General features: G+C 49.7%; 1 protein-coding gene across 3 annotated transcripts in view; it reads right to left on the bottom strand.

Annotated features, from left to right (window-relative positions):
- The window catches only part of dync2h1 (dynein cytoplasmic 2 heavy chain 1), a 98,996-nt gene that overhangs the window by 35,630 nt on the left and 48,694 nt on the right, over nucleotides 1-14,672 (bottom strand). For all 3 annotated transcript variants that reach the window (XM_029255351.1, XM_029255352.1, XM_029255353.1), the window contains 5 exons: nucleotides 9,318-9,383; nucleotides 8,642-8,692; nucleotides 8,465-8,542; nucleotides 7,954-8,085; nucleotides 6,884-6,956 (listed from right to left, as the gene is read on the bottom strand). In XM_029255351.1, coding sequence (XP_029111184.1) covers nucleotides 6,884-6,956; nucleotides 7,954-8,085; nucleotides 8,465-8,542; nucleotides 8,642-8,692; nucleotides 9,318-9,383 — 400 coding nt within the window. The remainder of the gene's footprint in view (nucleotides 1-6,883; nucleotides 6,957-7,953; nucleotides 8,086-8,464; nucleotides 8,543-8,641; nucleotides 8,693-9,317; nucleotides 9,384-14,672) is intronic.

The raw sequence follows: 14,672 nt of genomic DNA, 5'->3' as shown, positions 1-14,672 counted from the left end.
TGTGGTGGCTGTGCTGCTCGAACCCGCATGAAGAAACTGCTCAGTGATTCATTGTTGGAGGCGCTTTTCTATTAGCTTGTTGTGTTTGTACTTGAGAAACGATTTAGGACACGGTGCTGCGTTTGTGTCAGTGGAGAGGCGAGGAGCGTGAGGGGCGTGAAGAGCATGAGGAGCATAAGGAGTGCGCATTTCAGCAGCATGCCCCCTGCTGGCCAAGGAGTGTAGCTGGAATACCAGCGGACGTAAGTGAGGTACTCACAAGGGACCTACTGCTGAACCCTTTTGGACAGACGGCCCCACATCTCAATATTCAAAAATGTGGGTAAAACTGGGTAATGTGGTGACCATGTCACTGTTGACAAGAAACACACCCAAAGCAGTTTAATCAACAGAGAGGTGGGAGAAGGTTTCCATGGTGACCATTTTATTTATCGTTATTTATTTACATATCCAGTGTTTTTAACCCCATAGTGACTTACACTGTTAAGTTACTAACACTGATTTACCTATTTATAAAGCAGGGTCCTTTTTACTGGATCAGTTTATGGTACTGAAGTACTATGATGAAGCCTACGAAAGCAGGAGGTGGGATTTGAACCCAGGTCCCTATAGCAAGGAGACAGCTCTAAACACAATGTCTTCCTCTGTATGGTGATCGGTACAGATCGAGGCACGGTACACAGGGGCATCATGCTCCCTGTGATGCGGCCCAATCAGAGCCGATGGAGATGCTGGACTACCCCCCTCTGGAAGCTCCCAGCCCCAGGCGGAGCCCCCTACCTGCCCTTTGGAAGCCCTGCACAGGGAGTGACTCTGCCTGTCAACTCAAATCAGGTCGCCGGTTGGTCACTTTACAGTAGAGAGCGAGCGCCTCCTCGACACAAAGGGCCCCCAGGCCAAATCCTGGCCAGTCTCTACTTCAGTGCCAAAAACACACACACACACACACACACACACACACACACACTTCCTCTGTGTTGGGGTAGGAGGCGGCGTTTTGCCAGCAGATCCTACCAGACAGGAACCCTGGGGCACCACGGGACGGAGTCAGACTTGGAGGCTCCGGAGTCTCCAGTGGGGACCAGGCACTGGCCTATTGGTCACTCCAGATCATGGCGACACACACACACACACACACACACACACACACACACACACACACACACACACACACACACACACACACACACACAGGGATACAAGGACAGTATGAGTCACAGATCAGAACGCCGCTGAAGTCATGGGGAATCTAAATAAGCATTTCATTGCACAAATTCATTTTAATATGAACCTCCATTAGGAAGAAAAGCTCTGTCCATTGATGATGAAGACATGTCAAGGGTGTCGTACTAATAATGAAGCTGGACACGCTACACCTACACCAAACATCCCCCACTAAACAGCCACATGGCCACACCAACCCTACAGGTCAGTCTAAGGACTTGCACCCCGAGAGCTATAGGACCCGATCAGAGTCTACAGCCCAGCAGGAGCACTGTGGTGCTCCACCTCTGGCTGCTTACTGGTCCCACTCACACGAGTCCAAAACTGAGTCTGTAGATTCTGTTTTGGCTCTATTGTGGTGGTATGTGCTCACTGTGCCTCTCAAAGCTACCGAATCCCTCCCACATTCAAGAAGAGTCTCAAAACCATCTCTTTGACAGCCACTTCTCTACTGATCTTCTAGCAGCGACATGAACTTGCACTGAATCATTTCTTACAATCATCTCTATTTCTTTTTGTAACGTGCGCTGCCAAAAACAAAGTGATACTGGACAAACCGACTGGGCCTCAACACTCGCGTTCCATGTGTGTAACTTCATCTGTTGTTGAGATGCGCTTCTCTTTATTCCGAGTTGCACGTGGCATCTGATACATTCACATTTATTAATGTAATGGTAACCTGAGTCCAACCAACAATACACTGTCAACAGCTGCTTGTCCAAAGAAGGGTCGCAGTGGTCTGGAGCCCATCCTCAATGCAAATTACATTAAGGACATTCAAAAGCATGAAGACAGAACAACATGCAAAGACACCAGGGGATAAAAAGAATGATTCCACCAGCTTACACACTGATATAAATGTTTCACCTTCCGTCAGTCGATGAAATTTAATTGAGCTCTAATGAACAAGGTCACTTCTGTGCTCAGCGACCGTTCAGCCAGGGAGGGATAAAGGACTGATATCCATCACTATTACTCCTCAATCAAAGGTAACAAATTGGAGTTTAAAATTAAAGCAGCACCACTGCGCTGCGAGAACAGGCTGCTCCCAAACGCCCTCACCGGCACGTATGAATGCCGGCGTGTGGCCTGGCAACCGCAACTCGTTGTCTCGGCAACAATATTCTCGATAAATCAACTCAACGAGCCAAACATGGCTCTTAGTATGGATACGGCACCAGGGTCCGAGGACATGGCAGGCGGGAACTGTGACCTCCGCCAGGTCCTTCTGCTGGACACAGATCTTAATCTTCCAGCGGAGCCAAACTGTAGTTTGTGACATAAACAGCTTCCGCCTCTGAGCGACCAAGTTGACCCTTCACACGAGAAGGTGACTGAGCATTTAAATCTTGGCTACGACTCATGGGCAAGAGCATCTCGACAACAAAGCGCTGGTCCTGCAAACAAGGTGAGATAAGGCCAGTGAAACATCGCGGTTACATTTACATTTATTTATTTATTTATTTATATAGCTATCTGACACTTTTCTACAAGGTGGCTCATGCCGATTTACCCATTGATACACTCGGCTCATTCTTACTCAATTCAGGGTGAGTACCTTGACCCAAGATACTACAGCAGGAGGTGGGATTTAAACCGATGACCTCGAGGTTATAAAGCCATGACCAGGAAGGCATCGCTGTGTTCCTAACCATTACGCCACCTACTGCTCGTCTGCTACATTGGTGCTCTCAGTGGGTTGCGGGGGTGCCCCCCAGGAGTTCCTGGTGCATGTCTCCTCCAGCCTGCTGTGGAGTGGAGCAGAGACAGGCAGTGACCCTTTCTTTATTGGGCTGGAGCCAAGTTCTCTCTTTAAAAGAAAATGTAGAAATACGACAGAAAAATATAATGATCCTTTGGTCCCGTTCCAGGAATAAAATTCAAATGGCAGGGCAGGAAAGCTCTAGCAGGAGGACAAGTGTTGGCGCTATATTTTCTGTCATATATTATAATAAGTCTGCAGTTAAACATTGCTCAGTGCGCACTAGTTAATTATTAGAACTATCAGTGGCTGCCAGTTCTTCCCCAGTCAAAAGCTCTGTGTCTCACTGGAAGACCAGCTCACCTCCTCCTCACCGCATCTTGAAGACAATGGTTCAACTCTCCGGGACCTCCACCACGCCGTACACACCTCTACGGCTATGGTGACGTCCCACCTGGACTACTGCCCCGTCTCATCTTCCAGATTCCAACACCAAACCTCTCTGTGTGATCCAGAACACCACAGCACGACCCGTCTGACCCGCCAACTGGCTGCCTGTAGTCTCCTGTATCAAACTCAACACTCTCGTTATTAAGGCCTACAGGACCATCAGTGGATCTGCTCCCTGGTACCCAGAGGGCCTGGTCGCTCCCTACAGCCCAGCAAGAGCGTTGTGCTCCGGCACCTCTGACCTCTTGGGGGCCCCGCTCGCAACGGTGCAAACTCAAAAACCCACCAATCCTCAGTTTGGGCCACGATCTGTTAGAACAAACTCCCAGTCCCTCAGAGCTGCTGAATCCCTCCCCAAATTCAAAAAAGGTCTCAAACCCATCTCTTGCAGGGCTACTTCTCCTCTGATCTCTTGACAGCTATATAGGTCAATACTTCACCATCTGCTACTCTTCATCCACCCATTTCCTTCTTTACATGTCACTTCAGCAGGCTGCTACTAGAATACATGTGCTATGAAAACAGCAGCACTCAACAAATCTGTGTTGCAATAATCGTGTTTGCAGCGAAGCCCTCATTCAGTGGCAGGATTCACATTTGTTTACTGTGAGTTGTAAGCTGCTTTGGAGAGAACCACGTGCCGAATGCAGAAATGTAAATGGTCACAAAATGCAAAGTACGGGAAATACAGTAAACTGGTGTCTCAATTTGTGGGCATTATTAGAACAGTTAGTCTTTTCATAACTTGCTCATAACTCCAAAGTCACTTGGTCTGTTTTCTGTTTAACTTCTTCAAAAATCTCATATGTAAGAATAACTAATGAAAAACACTTCGTAAAACCGTTTAATATTAAGATGTATTTGAGCTGCATTAAAATCAAAATGATATTAAAAAGAAAACTAACAGCTTCTCCACAAACTCCTATTCATCCTATAAACACGTACAATGCTCCTCATCTTGTCACCGATCACTGACATTAGGGAACACCAGATACAAAGTGTAAACATTGTGGAAGTGAGTTGAAATAAGGTGGCCCCACACTGCTACTCTGCTTGGATGCTCTTTACTGTCATCTGTTGGCTCAGACAATAAACAGAGGTCATGTCTGGTCCTCTACATCAGACATTGTAGGAAACAGACAGGCAAAAAAAATGCTATTAAAACCAAATGAAATGGAAAATGTCTGAAAACGTCTGAAAATTCGTACTGTTACTGCAGCACAAAGCACAGTGTACGTATTCTTAAACGTGGCAGCAGCATCCTCACACGTACGACTTTCAAAAGGTCGAAAGTGACTATTTAAAGGAGTCCCTGAGATGCGTGAAGTCCAACGACACACCAGGACCACGTGTCGCACCACAAACCACAGAGACTCTCGCTCTCTCCACCTGTCCCGTTATCATGCCATAAATACCCCAAATGCCTCGATGTATCTGAGAGGGGCGCCGCGCGGAGCCCCATGGAGCCCGAGATAACCCAGCATGCACTGCTGAAACAGCAGAATGGCCACGAGTGCTACTTTGATACACTAATAATCACACTCGTGAATGCAGCCCATTAGAGATAAGCCAAATTAAGAGTAATGACCAACATTTCATCATTTTTGCATACTTTCGTTGCTGCTTACTTCCATTCCAGCAAAGTGCAGAAAAAAATCGTGCACGCAGATCCAAGTCATTAATAAGGGCCTTTGGGACGAACTGCGAGGAATTTGAGAAGAAGAGATACCACAGAAATTACCACAAATAAGACTCCCTTTCAACCAAAGATGCAGGCTCAAGGCAGGAAGTGGAGTATGCAGTCACACATACTCACACACAACCACACCGCTTACATACTGCAGACATACCTCACGAGGGCACGCCCTAGTACAGAATACGAGGAGTTGTAGAAAGGGATGTTAGCAGACATCAGTGGAAGCCGATGAAGACGAGCAATATGACCATGTAAATGCGGTCCAGTCCAAAGTGTGATGCTGATCAGCAGAGAGCAGCGAGGACACAAGTGAGACGCAGCAGATCTCCATGACCAGCTGGACGTACAGTAAAGACGTCTGAGATGCTGATCAGTTAGCAGTGTGTGGTGTGGAACTCGTGGACTTTAACGGTGGCACAATTCATACCAACGATGGCCGAGCTGCAACACTGATTTTACCACCACAGCGGCTGTGAGGAGGGCTATCTGGGGTGGTGATTCGACAGTGATGTGTGTGCTGGGCACAGCGGACTGTAACTGTGATTCACTCGGGTGCTGTCGACTGGGGGGAATCGATACCCTCCGGCTGAAGGCTCCTCCTCGTTCATTTATTTATTCCCCCTCCCATTGAGCTCCCGTTTCAAGGAGCAGCACTGATCCATAAATCAGCACTAATTGTGTGAGTCCTCCACCTGGGCTGGATTTACGGCCAGCTGAGGGACGGCGCCCTTTCCCTGACCTAGTCGCTCCATTTATTTTGCACATTGGAAAGGAGGTTTTCTGAAGTTCTTAACTGCTCACTCAGAGGTGTCAAGGATTTTAAGAAGAAATAAAAAAAATCAACTTTGACTTTCTTCAAACATAAAAGTCAAAAGTGTGACCATGACGGGACAGCAACCCTGGGGCACCGTGGCTCTGGAGTCTCCAGTGGGGAGCAGGCACTGCCCTGCTGGTCACTTCAGTTCATGGCAAAACACACACACACACACACACACACACACGGACCATGGGGATGAGGACTGCCTTACATTGACTGGGTGTGTCTACAATCATATGTGCATGTCACCAAGTAATATTAAGCACACATGCCTTGATAGGGCAGTAGGTGGCGTAATGGTTAGAGGTGCTACCTTCCAACAAACTCAAGAACTTCCGAACTTCCCTCCTGCTGTAGCACCCTTGATCATAGTACTTACCCTGAATTGGTATTGTGAAGTTACCCTGCTCTATAAGTGGGTAAAGCAGTGTAAGCAGCTTAACGAGTCACTTTGGAGAAAAAAACGTTAGATAAATAAATGCAATGTGATGCAAAACAAAGGCTGCTGCGTATTTGTACATGACAGTCAGGGGCCTGAACAACGCCAGAAGAAGTTGGAGAGGCAGCTATCACTCGGTATGAGCATTGCAAGAGTGGATACCGTAAATTTCCAGGTATAACAGGGGACAGCTGGTAGCATAGTGGTTAGAGCTACTGCCTTTGGATCCACCTCCGGCTGTAGTACCCTTGAGCAAGGTACTTACCCTAAATTGCTCCAGTAAAATTACCCAGCTGTACAAATGGGTAAATGATTGTAAGCATGTAATAACTGTGACCTCAACATTCTAAGCCACTTTGGAGAAAAGTGTCAGCTAAATGAATAAATGTAAATGTAAACAACAGAGAAACTCCTCCACCATCCCACACTCAAGTCAAAGGGAGAGCAGCGGTGGGGGCTGGAGAGGTTACTGCACGGGGGAATCCTCTGAGGAGCTGCCAATTGTTGCCCTGTCCTCGTCTCCATCCCAGTCCCCAAAAAAACCGCACCACTCACCAAGAGCCTGTGAGACGAACAGGATCATGGCGCTTTGAAGCCGGTCGGGTCGGATCGCCTGGAGCACCAGGAGCTGACAGGAAGTGGGAAAGAGAAAGGAAACAGAGGACAGCAATGCATGGACATAAGTGGAACATGGAGGCTCGGAGGGAAACACATTCAGGCCTATGACACAAACTGTTTGGACCTCAGCGGTCTTCAAAACCAAGGTCAGTCAATCCGTGTGTCTTTTACATCACTGTCACAATGGACTCCACTAATAAATGGCATTATGGGGCTTTATCGATGACTAATTTGCAGTTGCATGTATCATGTTCTGTGCAATGGAGCACAAGAACAGATGGAACAGCTGAGAGTCTCTGACCACAGTTTTTGTTGGGTTTGGGAACCACTAGACTTTGGTGATGTCCTATCCAAAACAGTTATATACAGTATCAGTCGAAAATTTGAGTATACTTGCTTGAACTGAGACCTGCCTGGTCTGAAAAATAGAGAAAATGGACTTTTAGGGGGTTGAAGATGGTCTTATGGACCAATGAGTCCAAATGTGAAGCATTTGAGCCCAAGTTTCAGTAAAGGGCAAGCCCAAGTCGTGCCTGTGTCCCACTGTCACAGATGATGGTGGCAGTGTCATGCTGAGGGGCTGCTTTGCTGGTCACACAGTTGGCAATGTGGACAAAAGTGCACAGCATTAATCTCAACCTACATGGTCATGACGGCATACTTCAGAGACACAGCAGACAGGATTACACCTAGCTGTGCCGTTCTTCATTCTTCAACAAGGTATCAACCCGAAAAACACCCCAAAGCTGGGAAAGAAGTAGCTCATCAAAAAAGGACAGGGAAGGACAACTCAAACTAATGATCTGGACATAAAACACTGTCAGAAGTAAAACTAGTTTCCAGCATATATACTCAGACTTCCAACCTTTACTGCACATAGCACAGTTCTGCACTGCAGTCCAGCTTTTAGTGGCACGTCAGGACTTGCAACAGCTGGAAGGGACAACAGAGATTACCCTACTGGGACATGAAGTCCTATAAGCTCAGGGTTTGAAAGAGAACGTTACCTGCTGAAAGGGACTGATCTTTTTGGTGATGGATGGGGGGAAGTCCTGCTCGCAGGTGGAGCTACTAGAGAAGGTGAGCCAGAGATCAGCTTCGTTCAAGTTCAACGTCTGGTAAAGCATGGGAAAAGCGCTCTGGAGGCACAAGAGAGAGAACGACATGAGCACTGGCAATTACACCACACTTACAAACATACTCCCGATAAACAGAACCAATTTAGTCCTCTGCTGTCAAGACGAAGAGGACAAACAAAGCGTGGCATCGTAACGGCTTCCTGAACGCCCGCCCCACGTGGCCCAGCACAGCACAGTAGTGTGACAGGTACCCACTGGGGGAGTCGGGGTGAAGGTGGGGAAAGTGTGAGGTCTTCAAACCTGTTGTTTTACTCAACCAAACCAGATGCAACCTGGAATTCTGCTCACACTGCTGCACCACCCCCCACCTTTTTAGACAGCATGGTGCCATTTCTGCCGTAGCCCCCACATAAGCCCACGGGAGGCTGCTCTGCAGTACCTTCAACAACGCCACCGCTGCCTGCCGCTCCTGGTCAATCCAGGAAGGGATCTGCTCTCGCAAGGCCTTCTGGGAATCCTGCCAGAAGGAACAGAGCGACGTACAGATGTTACTATGGTATTTAAAGACACCAGACAGCAGTGCAGTAGCGAGCAGGACTGTAACCGTGGTACGTACCTCCTTTCTTACCATGTCGCCGACAATCAGTCCTGTGAAGGCATCCCACTCCTACAAAGCAACACACACACACACACACACTGCAGTGACAACATTTCAGGCCACAGTCCCTCCATGCCTCGAGGAGTCGTCCAGCTGGGTAATTGCAGTGAGCAATGTAAGTGTGTTGAGAGTGGCGGAAAGCAAAGAACGCTGGCAGTAACCCCACAGCGGCGGGACCTCACACACAGCGGGTTGCGGGTACGAGGAGCCAGTAAGGAGCGATGCTGTTCGCTGCAGGTGTACAGTACGTCACTCACAGAAAATCAACATATATACTGTTTAACAAGTGAGAATGAGAAACACTTTACAGTGAGACCACATGCAGCTTCAAATGAGGGAACACCTGGAGACCGTTACACTGCTTCACATATTATTGTTATTATTATTATTAATATTAATATTAATAACAACAACAATTACACTGGAGGAGTGCGCAAAGACCACAGGTGAGACAGAGGTGATCTCTCTGTTTCTGATCTCTGTGAGGCGGAGGCCACATTGTGCCACCGTATGTCGGTGATGGAGAAACACAGGTGTGTGTGTGTGTGTGTGTGTGTGTGTGTGTGTGTGTGTGTGTGTGTGTGTGTGTGTGTGTGTGCGCGTGTGCCCTCCCCACCTCTCTGTCCCTACTTACATTCTCCTGGAAGAGCTCAGGATGCATCCCTCTGACAAAGTGTAAGGCAAACATGAGCTGGTCGCACTGTGAAGATAAGAGAAGGCAGGGCATGTCAGAGACGGCACACTAATAACCTGGGGAGGAAGTTTAGTGATGGGGTTTCAGGGGTCTGGGGGCGTGGAATGTGTGGCTGGACAGGTGCTCCGTATGTATGGCACACCTGGCCTTCCCTCTGAAGCTGACTTTGCCTTCCAGTGAGAGCGGAGCAGAGGGGTGTCAACGGGGTTACACAGGCCACACGAGGACAGACCCTGAAATGGGTTCACTGGGCTGAGGTATGTAAAACATGGTGCACTCATCTCTACATCCTCTCATCCTGCATGGAACCAGACATGACCCACAGATTCCACAGGGTAAGCCAGACTTCCCTGATGGACACACACACACACACACACACACACACACACACACACACACACACACACACACACACACACACACCCGTTGCTTGGACAGGAAACGGACGAGAGGTTTGGCCGAGAGAGATAACACACAATAGCAGCTAATCAAGATGGTCATCTCCCCCACCCCCACCCCCCGGCCCCCAGCGCTGAGCTACTGTCGCTTTCCTCCAAAAACAGCAATGCTGCAGCATTCTGAGGTGGGCTTCCCGTTGGGTCACCCTACCTGGCTCAACCATGTTCTTTACCCCAGAAGACTGGTGTGTGTCAAGGACCAGACAAAATGAGGACTTATTCTATTTTTAAAATTCATTGAAAAGAAGGTTTTATGGGTGGCACAGCAGGAAGAGCTCTGGTACCTCACAAAACCTGAGCTGGACACTGGCACATGGACCGTTTGGGTCCAGAATGTGAACACAGAAAACAGAAGCGGTCGATGTGGTCAGATTTCTTTGGCACGAATGGGGTGAGCGATGGACGACCATGATCACACACAGCTCACGATGGGAGGGTTAGTGAACGTGCACTTAGGGAGGAAATGTCACTGGAGAAACAAACTGCAGTTTTTATAACAGAGAAAGGTAAACAGAGTAAACACGGCAACTCCGACAAATTTTGTCTCCCTTCCAAGCAGAAATGTTTGTCTTTAAGGTCCCTGAGATATGACTGTTTGCTCAGCAACTTTCAAAAGAATGAAAAGAGGTTTTGGAGATGCTCCTCAAAAGGATCCACAGAAGATTATGAAGAAACGCTGACTGCTGCTCCCGGTGTCGGTCTTCACAGCGTCAGCCGCAGCGCACGGTCCCCCCACGGTCAAAAAGAGCAGAGGCAGGGAAAGGTCGGGTTTCACTCACAGCCGCTCAAGTGCGAGCCCCAATGAAGCATTCGAGCAGAGAAAGCAGGAAGGTTCTGCTAGGTCTCGTCTAGGGCTTCACCAAAGCTCAACCAGGTCTCCACCGACTGAGGCTCTCTGAAACGGTGCTCCGGTCATTATGGAACCCATCACTATCTGAAACCAAAGAGCTGCTGCCTTATGTTCATATTCATTCAGGACTCGATGGACAGTTTTGCACTCATTACCGCAGTTGGGTATTTTATACATTTCTTTTCTTCACATTTTTCATATTTTATTACTTTTCCCCAAAGTGACTTGCAGTGACTAGTATTTAGCGCGCACACACACACGCACACACACACACACACACAGCACAGGCCATTCAGAGTCACCAGTTCCCCAGGAACATGTCTTTGGACTGTGGATGGAAACCCGTGTGAAGAAGAATGTGCAATGTCCACACAGACTGAGCAGGGGTTGAATCCATATCTGATCACCGTGTGACACCAGGCCGCCCAGCTCCTGTAGGAGGGGCAGACACAGCGGAACGGTGAAGGAGCAGCCAAGGCATTCGCCGAGTGTGACCCGCTTTAAAACCCGCGGAGAGAATCGAACCCTTGGTTACATCCTTTGCGCTCTGACTCATGCTGTAACTGAGCTCTGTCTATATGCTCAAGAGAAGCTCTTTTTCACTGAACACTCGACAGATCGCTTGCTTTACTGCACACGACGTCTGCCCGAATGCCAGCCGCTCCTGCCACAACAGCCCATTATGCGCCTCGGTTGCCAACGGTAACTCGCTGTGACTCAGGTAGATCTGTTTTCCATGTCATCTGTGGACTCCAGCCCATGCTCCCAAGAGCACAGGCGCTGGGCACCAAGATGATGTCGTTGGAAGAAGCAGGACCATGAAACTCCTGGATTCCCACGCAGGGAGCTGAACTTGCACTCAGAAAGGGATCAAGAGCAGCTCGGTAATTAGAGTTACGCACCAATCGACTAAAGCGCTTCGGTGCAGATCGGTGGCGCCCTGTCCAAATCCCGGGCCTCATTATTTGCAGCTCAGCGTGCGAGACGCGCAATTCTCAAAAACGCAGCCTCTGAGCTCCTACCGAGAGATCCACTCGGAGGAAGAACAGAGATGCCGCTCCGGGTTCTGTTTGTGACTAATTCCTGGGGATGAATAATAAAAAGGCTTCATTCATGTCGAACAAGCAGACGGCAGGCAGGGAACAGAGGTGCGTCAAGCAGAAAAATGCTGAGGGGGGGAAAAGGAAAAAAAAAAACAGTTAAAATCCTGCTGCTATTATCAGCGCGACTGTGAGAGCTGCACACAGGCTGCGCAGGGATTAGATGGGACGCCTAATCTGGGAGGCAGGGTCCTGCATGTTAAGCAGGTGCTGCAGCACACTCCGGGGGTCCTTGCCGGGGTGGGGGGGTGACGAAGGAGGAGGCAGCGGCCAACACCCTTGGTCTAACGCTCTCCCATGTGTGCCGTCCCCAAGCCTCAGCCTCGTGGCTCCAAGAAACGGCGATGGCGAAAGGGAAGCCCGTCTCCAGGGGTCAGAGCTTCAGGTGACAAGAGGAACAGCGGTGCTTCATAAGCTGACAGCAAACAGAAAACAAGAATCTTTTCCAACAGAGATCGGCTGTGACACACAGGATGTTAAGCAAGGATTTCGCAGGATGGATGAGAAACTCGAGGGGACTTTGGGGAGGGGCGAGCGCACGGAGGGACGAGGGGGCGGCGGGGGGATATTGGTGGCCAGACAAGCGAGCGGATCGTCTTCGTCCTCGGAGGAGAGCAAAAGCATCTGGCTGCTTTTCACATGGAGATGAAGCGAGCGCAACTGCGCCACAGTGCCCCCCCACATCGCACTGCGCCTCTGATCAATGATTCATGGCGTGAGCCCTGTCCACGTCTCCTCCTCCTCCTCCTCCTCCTCCTCCTTGTCCTCCTCCTCATCGTTGCCCCGGAGACAAAAGGACACTTCAGAAGGCTGCGCTCAAAGGGTGACCTTTCCTTCTCTTCCTGCTCCATCCCTCAACAACTTCGCTAAAGAAAACGACTCTTAAGATGACATTTGACGTCCAAGGGCCTTCGCTCGTCCCTTTCGCATCCGGAAGCTTCCTTCCCTGAGCGCTGAGCAAAGCACCGACACGGCTTTCACACGCCAAGTGTGTGACATCAGTTCCTCCATTTGCTTTATCCCCTCTGCAGTGGCATTGCCTGTCAGACCCATCAGAGCCAAAGTGGCCTCAGTGTGTGTGTGTGTGTGTGTGTGTGTGTCAGTCACAGTGGTGATTGTCTGCACCAGTGTGATAACAGTCTATTAAACCCTGTGGAAGCCACGGTGACCCTGCTGACCATGAAACCCCCACAGCAGCAGTATCCTGAGGAAAGTCCAGCTGTGGTTCAACAGCAAGCCTCACACCACCTGTGTGTCACCAAGAAAGAGCGACGGAGGACACCGCCTCCTGGGTACCGAACCCATCTCAATTTTACCAAAGCTCCTCTTAAAGCCTGACCCCTGAGAAATGCAGATGAAAGTGGTCAAAGCCATTCTGGTTAGGAGCTCCTGCCAAACCACGACACGCGCACACACATCCCACAGGAGAACGGCTGTACTTCGCTATGCCTGACGGGGGACACCGGTTTCATGTGGAACGACCCTGAGATGCTCTTGGGCATGAAACTCTATAATCCTCGCTGTGCCTCCGCTCCACGCTCACAGCGGTAAATAAAATAACGGAAGCTTCACAGGGCCGTCTCTCCGTTGAGAACCCCGGCTCTCGGACCCTCCGACGGGAGCCCATTACTGGGTGCTGATTTATGGCCCTTGTCGCACCAAAGCTCCCTGGTTAAAACACCGAAGCCCGAAGCGAGGGGAGAATGGGCACTCCGTAATATGTCCTCCTTGGAGGATGTCAGATGCATTCATCCCAAAGAGAAGCTTCAGGAAGGTGGCGCAGGAGCTGGGGGCGGGCCCTGCATTTAGGGGTGGATCTGGGACGTGTTTGACAAGAAGCACACAGCTCATCTACGCAGGAAACCTCAAGTTCTTGTCCCTCCAGTGCCTCTGGACTTCTTGTGTGTGGTCGCAACAACATCGCAAACAGAAAACGACTCAGACCGACAATAGTACCACTTCCTTTTAACCCTTTGAACCCTCCGGTCTTAGCAAAGCTCCTCGGGCTCTCCTCCCACGGTGAACTTCATTTTACTCTAATTTCATGAGTGAAAGAGCGTCCGACGACAGAGTCGGCCAACGAGAAGCCAGAGTCTCGTTGGCAATATGGAGAGTAACTCCGTTCGGAGGCACTGGGCCTCCAGTGACCACGAGCCACGTGTCTCAATTCCTCATTCATAAAATTCACATTTACATTTTTGACAGTCATCATCATTGTCGTCCTTTCGCTGTCGTTCCGTAACGCTGACCACTATCGCCACCTATTGGTCCATCTTGGTTTACCTCATTCATTATCAGCTGACATCGGGCACTCGGCTCACATTGACGCCTTGTTTTCTTCCTGGAAAGATGAGCAACGGCTCTGTTTGCCGTGTCACCGACAACACTGAACAAAGCCATCGATGAACTGCCTTCGGCGGAGGAGGTGATCCATTTCGACAGTTTACTAATTTTAGAAGAGGAGCAATAAAAAAAAAAGTGAAAATGCCCCAAGTACGGGAGTATCAGCGATGAGTCACAGTGTCGTTGGAGAGTGTGCGCGTCCCTCATTACCATCTGCACGCTCCCAAAATCCATTTAGCGGCCCCTCTAGCCGAGCCGAGCGCTTCCTGCGCCGCCCGGGGATGAGAACCCGCCGTCGGGCCGCTCACATGGTCCCCCACACACCCTTCCTGTGCTCTTTAAAGCCACAGAGATGTAAACCGTAGCAAGGAGGAGAAACATCTGCAGCGGGTTACGTAAGCGTGCCGTGGGCGAGGGAGCGAGAGGGGAGTGCGGTCGCGGCAGCACCAGTCACATGTTTGCATCAGGGCCGGACCCTGGCGTCAGGCATGGAGAGGGAGGCGAGCAAAGTCTAGAAGCCTGTGTGGGACACGACGTCCTAAGT

This window comes from Scleropages formosus, chromosome 10 (genome assembly GCF_900964775.1).
Source record: "Scleropages formosus chromosome 10, fSclFor1.1, whole genome shotgun sequence".
In the NCBI taxonomy this organism is placed as follows: domain Eukaryota; kingdom Metazoa; phylum Chordata; class Actinopteri; order Osteoglossiformes; family Osteoglossidae; genus Scleropages; species Scleropages formosus.
The sequence above is the reverse complement of the archived record's forward strand: the minus strand, read 5'-3'. Positions and strand labels throughout refer to the sequence as shown.